The sequence below is a fragment of the Etheostoma spectabile genome, chromosome 5 (assembly GCF_008692095.1).
Source record: "Etheostoma spectabile isolate EspeVRDwgs_2016 chromosome 5, UIUC_Espe_1.0, whole genome shotgun sequence".
Lineage (NCBI taxonomy): Eukaryota > Metazoa > Chordata > Actinopteri > Perciformes > Percidae > Etheostoma > Etheostoma spectabile.
Genome location: NC_045737.1, coordinates 36,620,963 through 36,633,616, shown reverse-complemented (window position 1 = coordinate 36,633,616; position 12,654 = coordinate 36,620,963). Strand labels below are relative to the sequence as shown.

The 12,654-nt window shown below is 42.6% G+C and overlaps 1 protein-coding gene across 1 annotated transcript in view; it reads right to left on the bottom strand.

Annotated features, from left to right (window-relative positions):
- Nucleotides 1-12,654, bottom strand: part of epsti1 (epithelial stromal interaction 1) — a 20,766-nt gene that overhangs the window by 2,254 nt on the left and 5,858 nt on the right. The window contains exons 7-10 of the mRNA XM_032516520.1: nucleotides 9,762-9,835; nucleotides 6,606-6,690; nucleotides 1,216-1,280; nucleotides 698-885 (exon numbers count right to left, since the gene is read on the bottom strand). Coding sequence (XP_032372411.1) covers nucleotides 698-885; nucleotides 1,216-1,280; nucleotides 6,606-6,690; nucleotides 9,762-9,835 — 412 coding nt within the window. The remainder of the gene's footprint in view (nucleotides 1-697; nucleotides 886-1,215; nucleotides 1,281-6,605; nucleotides 6,691-9,761; nucleotides 9,836-12,654) is intronic.

Here is a 12,654-nt window from a genome sequence, read left to right as displayed (position 1 = left end):
GTGTGTGTGTGTGTGTGTGTGTGTGTGATGAACGTGAACGTTCCGTTTGTGTTCTTTCTTTTGCTGTGAGTGGCAGGTATCAGACATGTATGGCAACCGGCCAGGTACCAAACTTATCATTTCAATATCCAGGCAAATGAAAGAAGGCTGGGCCTGGTCTGTCAGTCTGGCCTGGTTTCAGAGCTCCCGGGAGAATTCTTTTTCTCTAATTGACGGAAGATTATTGACACGGTGTGTTTTTATGCCAGGCTTTCATGCCATGATCACACACACACACACACACACACACACACACACACACACACACACACACACACACACACACACACACACACACACACACACACACACAAAATGTGTTTGATATATTGCTTAATCCACAATAAGTAAAGGTTTGTGCCCAGAAGAAGGAAAATACTTTCTTACACACACACACAAGCAAACATTTCCCACAAGCTACAAGTATCAGCAGGATTTGAGTGCCAGGAGCTACAGTATGACGATGTACCACGCAGAATTTCCTACCTACATATTTGCAGCACGTAAAGCCTTTGATTTAATGCAGACTAAACACACAATCACGGTCCTTCTAAGAAAGGATGAAGTAGGCAACTCTTGTCACATTTCTGATTTAGGTTTGGTTAACCAGCGTTGAGCCAGACTAAAAAAAAACATGAGAAACAGACTCTCAGCTCACCGGCTTCGTCTGTCCAGTCGTAGTAGCTCTGTTCTGGGTCTGGGTTCAGGTGAACCACGGGGAGTTGGTTTCTAGGGGTGTCTTCTTTAGTGGACATAAAGGGACGCTCTGCCTCCCAAACGGCTTCCTCCTTTGTCTTTTTCTCGCTGCCTCGACCTTCGAGTTTGTCCAGGAAAGCTGAGTTCACCCTGTCAAAATATTAAAAAAAACATGGTTCACATAAAACTTAATGCTGTACTTTATAACTTCACATGCTGGCAGGCTCTTAATGGCAGTGAGCGGGATGTGTTCGACAGCTTATACCCACTAAAATATAGTGAGGTCAGTGAATGCACGCTTAACATTCAGCGACCCAGCCAGTCTGTACTGGTTTTATTCCAAAAGGATGAACAAAACAAATGATTAATCTTGTTGAGTCCATATTTGCTTCTGTAGTTTGTATTCCGGTCTGACGAGTCCTCCATCGGATGCCTCACTTTCACTTGATAAAACTATACATATTTACACGTTGTACATACCTCCTGTGTTCCAGCTGTACGTCTCTCCCACTTGTTGACTTCTGTTTACTCTCCACAGCCTCACTCTGACAAAAAAAAAGATAATTCAGTATGAAGGAAAAGATAACGTACAAGGTAATGCTCTTAGGAACTGTGACAGACATAAATAGTATCTAATCAGTGTTGACTGTAAAGTTTATTGTCAGGGACTACAGTAACACCGCACTCCTGATAAAGAAGCTCTCAGAGCGACAGCTTTAAATGGAGAGTGCAGCCTAGAGTAAAGTAGATAGGGCGTGTATGGGTGCTCTTGGACAGCTGGGTCTTGATCTGTACATGTGACTGGCGCAGACAATGAATTGTTACTTGGTTCCCAACGAACGTTTTGGGTATACTATGGCTACATCTACACTATGTGTTCATTTTTAAGCGGCGTTTTGATACAAAATCGATCTTCGTCCACGCGAGAGTTTTAGCTCCAGTAGCAGGACAGTTGAAAATACAGAAAAATTCTCATGTAAGCCTACCTAACCAATAAGGCGAGGCAGCTTTATTTGTATAGCACATTTCAGCAACAGGGCAATTCAAAGTGCTTTACACTAACAGACCACTTTGGTCCAGACTGAAAATCTCAACAACTATTTGATGGATTGTCATAAAAATTGGTGGAGATAGTCATGTTCCCCGGAAGATGAATCCTAATGACTTTGGTGATCCTCTGACTTTTCAGCTAAAGCCATCAGGAGGTTAGATGTTTTTATTTGCCCAATACTTGAACCTCGGCTGCACTGTGTGTTTGGTGAGTAGAACCAAATTAAACTGAGATGAGACGGTGAATATTATACACGCTATTTTAGCATTCTGATGTTTGTGTTTAGCTCACACAGGGCTAGAGAGGCTGTGGACTAGTTACTTATTCACCCAATGAAAATTAAAACACAAAGCTACGGAAAGCATACGTGCATGCAGGGACTTTAGGGAGCATTACTGCTTTAAGGGTGTGGGCAAAATAGAATTATTACGAAACAAAAGACAGAAGTTCAATGTTTGTCTTGTGCAATAACCAGTTCTGTATAGTCTGAAGTTTATTGTAGCAGGAATAAATGTTTTTTTTTTCACAGAGCCCCTAAGGGGACCTGGCTTTTTTTTCTGGTGAGCACACAAAAGTATCTCATGCTCAAAAGAATCCAATCTAAGGCTAGCAAAATTATGTTAAAGTACTGCTAACATCATGTGGCTAAAGTAGATATTTCACATTCACAGCATGATCAGTTAACAGTTGCCTTATCATAAGTTTTTTGATGACTCGGGTACATTTTGTTAAGTTTTAAGGAAGATGAATACCTCCTCTACAGCCGTTCTGATTGGTTTCTGCACCAGAAACTATCTGGTGCGAACCAGAAAGAGAAAAAGTTCCCATGTTCCTTTCGCTCTGTAGTATTTTTTTAACATGCTGTCAGTCAAAGACGATTAAATAGATTAAGATTTGATTGAAGTCTATTTTGTTTTGCATACACATACATATACGTATGAACTGTTCCCACACATCTCCCTTATTCTCACTCCCTGTTTTCCTGTCCCAGGCCATTCGGGTCAGGGATGTGGTTATTTAGGATGGCCTGAGAGGAGGAAGCAGCAGACAGCCCACCTGTGCTCCCATCAAAGCTTAGCATAAAATCTCCCACACACATCACACATGTATACACACACACACACACACACACAAATAGAGGATATAGTGGGGAGATCAATCTGTCTTATGGAGCCATTGTAGAAAGAAGAACAAATCCCAGGGTCCCAGTAGAAACCACATCAAGAAGTTTGACTTTTGCTGCTCTGCAGCCGCAAGCTTTCTTCTCCTAATCTGTGACGTCTATCTGAGAGAGCTGCAGCCTGGGAGAGGCTGGAGAGGAGAGGAGGAAATGAGAGAAAAGGAAAGGAAAATAGAGAAAAGCAAAAGAGACCAAGGAAAAGGAAAGGAGGTAGGACGAGTGGAGACAAAAAAAAGGCAAGATGAGAAAAGAAGGGAAAGGAAATAATGTTGGCAATGAAATGAAAAGGAGGGGAGAGGAGAAGACTTAAGAGGAAGAAGACTCAATGAGAGGAGACAAAGCGAGTTGAAACAAAGTGAGATGGGAAGGCTGGAAGTGGTGTCTTTGTTGCTGTGTGTGTGTGTCTGTGTGTGTGTGTGTGTGTGTGTGTGTGTGTGTGTGTGTGTGTGTGTGTGTGTGTGTATGAGAGCGAAAGAGACAATAAAAACAGACTTCTTTATTACTGTAACTGACTATCTGATTCTTTCAACACCATTGTTTGAGCCAAGGTCTCTGTGTGTGTGTCTTTCTCTCTCTCTCTCTCTCTCTCTCTCTCTCTCTCTCTCTCTCTCACCACCAACTCGTCTGACGAAAGATTTGCATCGGGTCTTTGTGAGAAAAAGAGAGAGTGAGAGAGAAGAAAACGCACAAAAGCCCAAAAAGAAAACATTTCCTCCATCCGAGGCAGCTGCGTGTGCACTTTTAACAGCGTTGTCCGTCACCACATAATCCGCTCACAGCGGAATGCAGTGTGTCCTCGGGCCGTTTCCTGCAAACTCTCCTCTTCTTCTCTGTAACATCACTGACAGGCGAGGCTGGGTGGAGGAGCGCAGACACTATTAGCGCCATGTCTGACTTCTCTGACAGAAGCTGTCAACACTCTCCAATTAATGTACGTTTTTCTCCGCTAAGAATAACTGGGATCTCTTCACATTTCAGATTTACAGCAGTTATTGATTTTAAAAGCAGCAATTACCCCCCTCCCAAAAACAGTGTTGATTAAGAGGAAAGTTATGTACAATGAAGGCAAGTGGTTGCCCCTGACTAACAAAGCATGTAATTGGCTGTTGAAAAGTTTGGGTTTTCTCCAGGTACTTTTACTAGAGCAGGTTATTCCACCCTCTTCTGTCTTCTGCAGACTCTTCACGGTCATGTCATGTTGTGTCTCCGTCTCTGCTCAGTGTGAACTCTGGGAAGTCCCTTGAACTCTGCCTTCCACTCATTCCCTCCCAGAAAAAACTAACAGGCAAGAGAGGAAGAGAGGCTGAGAAAAAGGAAGCAGAGAAAACAAAAAAGAGAGGGGAAAGGAGCAGACAAACAGACAACTTTAAGAGGCAAGAGAGAGGAAAATCAGTGGCCTATTCCTCCGTGTATTTACGCTTCCTTTTAATCAACCGTGAGCTTGCTGTGCTGCTGTGTGCCCCGGCTCTGACCAGGAGATAATTGCAGGGGGATCTGGCTCCTCACCCCACCCAGCCTACTGGGGATGCCGCTTGATACCCGCGCTGCCCTGGACGATGAAATCTCCGCACCCACGAGTATTTATTCAGAAAACAGCTCACAAAGGCAGATCTATTGGTGTGAATTACCGCACAGCTTCAGTCTCCGACCCCCACAGCCACAGACATGAGACTCAACACTGAACCCTGGGACCCATAGAGCAAGCATGTGTACATATACTAAAGCGACATGCACACACATACACACACACAGGTTCAGTCTAAAATTCCATACTAACATGCTATTTAGTAGGCTAAAAGGGTACGTGAGATTTTTTAGTTTGTCCGAAATCTTAGTATGAAACTAATAGTACATGAATTGCATACTATTTCTGTTGAAATATTACAGTATGCAACCACTGGATACTACGCCGGCATAAGTATCCCACAATGCAATGCGGTATTACCGACAACGTTCATAACAAACGGACAGCAACCAGGGGTTCCTGAGATGGGAAACTCAGAGTTTTCGGTTCCAGAACAGCTGATTCGAGTTGATTCAATCAACTCCATCCAGGGTGACATAGAGTGAAGCGCGTGCAAGACCACAATAAAAAGGCCGTATGACTGGAGCCATGATACTACAATTCACCATGGTAACAACCACAATCTAACTGGTCGGCGGAAGTACTCACGTGCACAGACAGCGAGTTTGAACATGTTATTTGGTTAAAAAAGCAACACAGTGGCTCCTGCAAAAGAGGGAATTAGCGTGGGAGAAAATTGCTGCGCAAGTTCCAACATAGTGTATTAATGTCATATTTAAGCAGAAGTATAATATAACATTTAGGTGCCATCCTGCATGCGAAAACGTCCTAGGCCTACTAATCCCAGTCTGAGGCCGCAGCACCATCATTGACAAAATTATAATTCATAATCTTTTATTTTGAAGGTTTCAAGGCTTGAAGGTTTGGTCTTACTGGTTTGTGTCCAGGGAGCTCTACAAAAACGTTTAGAACCCGTTTCAGAGTGAGTCGCACTCTTAGGCCCTTTGTTACTAATATGTTTTTTAATAAAAACTGCCGTTCGCAAAACAAAACGTAATGTGACACAAAGAATATGCTGGGATGTAAGAGCATGTCCACGATAGCTGACGCTAGTGATATGAAGACGGATAAGATGATGTAGGATGGCCTAACAAGACAACATTTTTTATCCATGCAGATAAACTGCGCTAAAATGCGCCTGAGACAAACAGAATGAATGAATGAGGAAATGAAAGAGTGTCAGGTGTGTCAGGGGGAGGAGACAGAGAAGACCAGGTAAGGGTCACAGCTCAGTTACCATAGTAACTGACTCTGAGGTTAAGTTACCTCTCTGTCAGAAACGGACCTCAGGGCCGCTCTGTAACGGCCAAAGTGTTTCAATTTACATTTCTACATATTCAAAAACGGATTTTGTCACCAGCGGCTGTTGGTCTAGTTGCTTTTTCAGTCATTTCAGAATCATCTGGCGATGCCGCGCTAGACAAGAGGACGGCAGGATGTTACCATGGTTACGCGTCTCTAGCCGGCAAGGAGGCTCTCAGGAAATGACGTTGAAAATGACGGCTTCAGAAAGATACACACTTCTGTTAATTAACACAACAGTATGTGGAACTATAGTACAAACATTGGGTACGAAGTACGCAACCACACGGCGTCACTTTGGGTTCAACATTGTTAGGGGTCGAGATCTCCACCTATCTGGTGAAAGCATTTGTTTCAACATTAGGGGGGACAAATTATAATTTAATATTATTATTATTATTATTATTATTGTCTGGTGGTTGTCCCCCAGGAAATTTTGAGCACCTGAGAATTCCTGAATTCTGGTGATTTCTTTTGCAACAATTTGTCCCTTTTCTGCCTGCAAATGTCTTTATTTATGTAAATGTTATTAGTAATTAATTAATGACTCTGCTGTATTGTTCAAAACTCAATGCAGATTCAATACATTACATTACGGGATTTTTTTTTTTATAGCCATGATTTACTTCAACAATAAATATTTGCTTGCAACATCATTTAAACACTTTGACTTGCCCTTACCCTGCATGAAAACAAAACATGTGAAAGCACATACGACTGCACACGCTCTCACTCTGTGGCTGCTGGCTTACCCTAGATGACGTGAGTGTGGCACTGCTGGATGCCAGCGGACCTGGGTCCGTACTCGCAAATCTCTGCAAAAACTTCTCAGTCTTCCTGCAATAAAATATACACGTTACAATGTCTGTGTTGCAGTTACTGAAAAAGACAAACACAGAAACACACACTAATAATAACAAGGGATGAAGGAGTATTCATTTACTCCCACAGACACTCCCCAGGCCTGGGATGCTGGCAGTACTGGTGTCCCGCAAGGTTGACCAAGTTTGTTTGTCCCTCCCTGACACCGCCTCACACTCTGTCTCCTTGGCCCCCGGCTCTAAATCTCTTCATTGTTTCTTCAGGTTCACACATTGGTCTGCTGTCTCCTGTTTTTGTTTCTCTTGTAAGGAAGCCAGAGATGCTACTTGACAAGCCAATTCCCTCACAGTCGACCATGTTCCATGCCATGTTCCCACAACATTAAGTGGTCTGATACAACGTCGGAGAAAACACTGTGCAGACGGAAGATACTGGAAGTCATTATTGTACATACATCCATTCAATATATTATCCAAAACCCCTGACCACTTTAAATGCCACTTTAGATTGTGAGTGTCAAAATCGATTCACTAATAGTGGGGCGACTAATCTCTGAAGAAGCGTCATCAAATCTAAAGAACTAAAGTGACATCACCCAGCTATCCCAGATTAAGTAATATATTATGTAATATATATATATATATGATGGTTCCTAGGTTCACATGTGGCGTTTTTTGAAGCTACCTAGCAGAATTTCAGAAGCAGGACCACGCCTCGACCTAGGTAGAATCTCACTTCCCTTATTTGATATCTCCTTGCTCTTCAGTTGAACTGGAAGTTGTTCTGGCCCCCTTTTCTTAAAGGCCTTCTCGAAGCTATTATTCCTGCCCCCGTGATGGAGGAGGGATCTCTGAAGAGCTAGGGGCGAGGATACACGAGAGCAAACTTCCCGGAACATGGAATTTACGTGACACTTTGGAAGAAAAAAATTCCTTGTTTCCTCTCTCCTCACATGATTTCCTCCGTCTCTCCCGTGCTTCCTCGAGGGGAAGAACTAAAGCACGATTTAGGGTTCAGCAGAGGCTCCACGCAGGAGCTTTCCCCGTAGCCTACGTACGTGGCCTAAAGTCTGTACTTGTGCGTTGGAATGTGCGTCGAAATAATAGAGCGTCGAGAATAGCAGGACCGTGTGTGTGTGTGCGTGTGCGTGTGTGTGTGTGTGTGTGTGTGTGAGAGAGAGACAATAAAAACAGACTTCTTTATTACTGTAACTGACTATCTGCTTCTTTTGACACCATAGTTTGAGCCAAGGTCTCTGTGTGTGTGTGTGTGTCTCTCTCTCTCTCTCTCTGCGTGCGGAGTGTGTGGTAGAGCGAGTAAGAGATTGATGGCGATTACCTTTGCCATTAGTAGCGACTCTAGAGTGACTCATAGTGGGAGAAACAAAGTGTCTCCCCTGTGCTTTCTGACCATGGTGGGAAATCTGTAGCAGGAGAAGTTAACCCTCTCCTCGATTTCATGTTGTGTGTGGAGAAGGAGAACCAGGGAATGAGTAGGAGGAAATGCACCGCTACCAAGCCACGGCAGAGCTATGTGCGAGCTACATTTTTTTGAGAGGTGCACCTCAGGCTACGACGTGATTCGTTATTTCCACATACCTACATACGTAGCCGTAGGCGTAGATTTAATGCAGAAACATAAATCACACTTGAGATGCAAGTGGAGGAACCGTGGATGCAATTTAAAGGAAGTGAGACAGCCCTTGTCACTTCCTGCATTACCATAAATACCAATCCTTGTGTTCCACCCTCATATTCTTCATTTCTCCCTCCCAACCCATTCTTTCTCTATCTCTCTCTTCTTCTCTTCTATGTAGGATCCTGGGGTGTTTGTCTTGTTGATGGTGTAGTCCATGTATCATTCAATAATTAGCACTTATCTCAATACTTATTGGAAGGATTATTGCCATGAATCACTAAGTCTTAAGTGGTGAACATCATACCTGCATATTAGAATTGTCCTCATGAATATGTTAGCCCGCTGACATTAGCATTTAGCTCAAAGGCCCGGCCATCTCACAGAGCCGCTAGTAAAGCCTGACCAATGAAGGATTTTTAAGGCTGATACCGATATAAATATTTGGTTATTGAACAATCCGATATGCCGATATATCGGCCGATATATATTTAAAAAAAAAATCCAGACACAACAAAACAACCAGATTTCCCTAACATTAGTTATTTATAGTTATTTAAGTTCTCACTAAAATAATATAATAATTTGTTTTATTGTCACATCAGAACAGATGAACATCAAAATATATTAAAGTTCTGATGAAGTTCTGATATGAAACTTAAAGTCCTTTGAACAAAAACACAATACAAAATTAATCAGAGTGCTGCCAAGATGAACGTTGTAGAGCGCCCTCTGGTGGACAAACTATGCAACGCCAACACTCATAACATTGACCGGTTGACCGTTCGTTTTCATATTTTTTTTTTTATATTAATTTATCTGAATAATTTGTCATTATAAATGATTCTGACGAATGAATACTTAAGATAATAATAATAATAATAATAATAATAATAATAATAATAATAATAATAAATGCTGATACCTATAGTTTGGGAAATTCCTAATATCGGCCGACGGTATTGGCCCACCAATATATCAGTCGGGCTCCAGCCGCTAGCATGGCTGTTCATTCTGTCTCTTGCGAGTCACCCAACTTTATGGAGGTGCACAGCCCCTTTAATAATTGAGGACAGTGTATCTTAAGAAATCCTCCTTTTTTTTGTTAATAAAAAAATAGCAACTAAAGTTTCAATGGGTAAATGGGGGCAATCAGAGGTGAAACTCACGGCTCCGGTCTTCATGCTTCCGCTGACAACTGATATTCTGTTTATCCTTTATTGGCCAACAGAATGCAGCTTGCTAAATACTCAAGTGATTATTTTAGGTCAGCAGAGGATAAAAAATTGGGCGTCTACTTTGTTAAAGGTCTGCAGATTGTGTCATTTGATGCTGCATCTGTGACTAAGATCCATTGCAGAGCAAGAAAGAACACAACAGGGCACAGAAAACAACACAATAACCGCACAGTGACAGTAATGAGACCCAGGTTAACCTGATCCAGGGCTGACCTGGTGTGATCCTGCCTGAACTGCTCCCTCCTCCTCTGCTCCTCCTCTTTCTTCTTCTCCTGCAGGCGCTCGGCCTGCAAAGCGTCACAGTCAGCCGTCAGCACAACACGCAACCAGATACAAGTAGTTTCCAAGATGCAGTTACCACTACAGTAGTCTCACTTTGCCAGACCTTCCCCCAAAGCGCACTGGAAAAGGGTCTGGTTACTCCACATAGCATTCGGGGATGGGAGGAAAATGTGCTCTGGTTTATTGCCATTTCTTTAAACCAATCCCAATCGTCTTGGGCGGGGCTAAGCACCAGAGAAAAAAACACAGTGCCGCTGCAAAATAGTCTCGGGAAAGAAGTTGTTCTGGTGGAACGTGTGTTTGTCAAAAGTTGTTTTAGTCGTGCAACAGAAAACTCCGAATGGACAGATGTCTGGACTTACCCTGCAGAGATCTGAGGAGCAGTTAACCGTAGTCCTCAGAAATCCACCGGAGTTTAAAATGCCAACACAAATCAATTCAACCAAACAATAAAAAAAAGAAATGGAATCAACTTGTAAAAAAAGTCCTTCAGACACATGTCAAAAGATGTGGTATTTTTCCCATATTTATGTAAAATAATTTCATTATTTACAAGATTAGAAATCATCCTCTATTTTATACTGTCTGTGATGTTTTGTAATATGATAATTCCAATCCCATTATCCTTTGAAGATATGGAAATCCCTTTCAGTCCCCTGTAATTTCAGTGTTTTTGTTGGATAGAATCAAATGTCTTTGTCTCTGAATTATGTTCTCATTTTAGAGATAATATTCAGGCCCAGCTGACGTGAGCAGCCGGACCATGTGGAGAACGTATTTACTGTAAATCAGAGAGGCTGGCTGAGTCCAGGAGTAGGTTTTAGCTGCAGTTTGTTTTGGTTTGAGCATTTAATAATTTTCCACCCGACACATATCTGCCCCTGCATCCCAAACTTTCCCAAACCAAAGCAGTTTAGGATGGGATCATAACCCAGAGTTTTTTTAGTTTTTTTATAATCCAGCGTCTTGTTTGATCACGTGTAGAGTTTTACATGCATCTGTTAATTTCCTGGATTCCCAATATATTCCTGTCTTCACTGTGGTCCACAGCATTAATGAGCCGTCCACATACAGGGGTGTCAGACTGCGGAGGCGGACGGATTACAGGAGGGCCCAAAAACAATGAACAGCTGTGGATGTGGGGAGGGGCCCATTGCCAGCCCAGTGGCAGGGTGGGAGGGGTTCCTTTATTTAAAATATTGGACCTTTTTTGCAGTTTTCCCCTGTTTATCCCTGTTTTTTTCCCATTTTGTATTTAATTATGAGGTTGAAATACTTCATTCTGGTGACTTTTATGCACTAATTTGTGGTAATTTAGCTTGATCTTAATAAGCACGCTTTTTAATACACAGTACTATTATTTTTTTAATGTTGTCAAATTGCTTACTGATATCATGTACCTGCTCTTTTTTACCCCGTACTCTACTGTTCAGCTGGACGTCCTTGGCCTAACAGATTAGGGTTTAGATCATTTTTATTTTCAATATTTCAAAAGACACTTGTTTATAAACTAGTTCACAAAAGGACTTATTTTATGGACCTTTGCCCGCCCCCCTACATTTCGTGCTATGCCCCTGTCCACGTAGCGGTCCATTTAGCACTATGAGACCATAAGCCGGGCCAGACGCGGAGTAGAACATGTCTGAGAACACAGTGAGGAGCTGGAAACTTATGAGACTGTTCATCAATCAGCTGGTCGCCATGCCTTTAATCCCGGGTGTGTGAGGAAAGACTGACACACACACACACACACACACACACACACACACACACACACACACACACACACACACACAGACCTGCTACAGCTCAAGTGATGCTTGTCTCTGCTGACATCTAGAGGCGAGGAATGATATTGTCTCTCATTGAAGGGAAAAAAAAAGTAAAGCCATGCAGTGGAAGGGTGACACTAGACTAGTGCTATAACTAACGATTTATTTTTTCTTGATTAATCAATTAGTTGTTTGGTCAAAAATGGTTAAAAATGATGAACAGTGTTTCTCAAAAGCCAGAGATGATGTCCTCACATGTCTTGTTTTGTCAACAACTCCAAACATATTCAGTATGCTGTCACAGAGGAACGTGAAAACTAGAACATACTCACATTTAAAGGCTTTGACACACCAACCCGACGGCTGACTTTCAGAAAAGGCAGTCGGACTGCCTCCCCGAGAATGGTGAAAAAATGGCCTCTGAACCCACCGCAACGACGCCGACTTGAACGTACGTTCTACGCGTGTGCGAGACGTGATACGTACGGGGTAAGCAAGCCTCCAAAGCGTAGCTCCTATGGAGCCATTGTGATGCCAATAAGCCATCAGGTTCCATTAGCACTCTATTGACTGCCATTTTTGTAAGATTTTGAGAGCTGTTCATCCCGCTAACATAAGTGCACTGATTCTCTAGTTTAGGGCTAGAATTCCACCAATCAGATTGGTCATTGAGTCTGACTGCCCATCCTCCGACCAATCAAGTCAGGTCGGCCAAAATGAAGGCCAACAGACGACGGCACAGAACACACCAAACAGACTCGAGTCACATTTTTGTAGACCAACTAAGCATTGATTGAGAAAGTAATTGACGGAGTAATCGGCAATGAAACAATCGTTAGTTGCAACCCTACCTTTGTTGCCGTGTATGCCATCAGCCTTCCTTAGAACGCTTATTACCCTGTAGATGGTCTATATCAACGCCGTTTCTTTTCCGGGATTGTTAAGGTGACTCCGGAATTTCTGTCAAATGTCCGCTTTCTTTGTGCTTGTCATTTTAAACTCTGGTAGATTTCTGAGGACTATGGTGACCTGGTCCTCAGATCTCTGCAGGG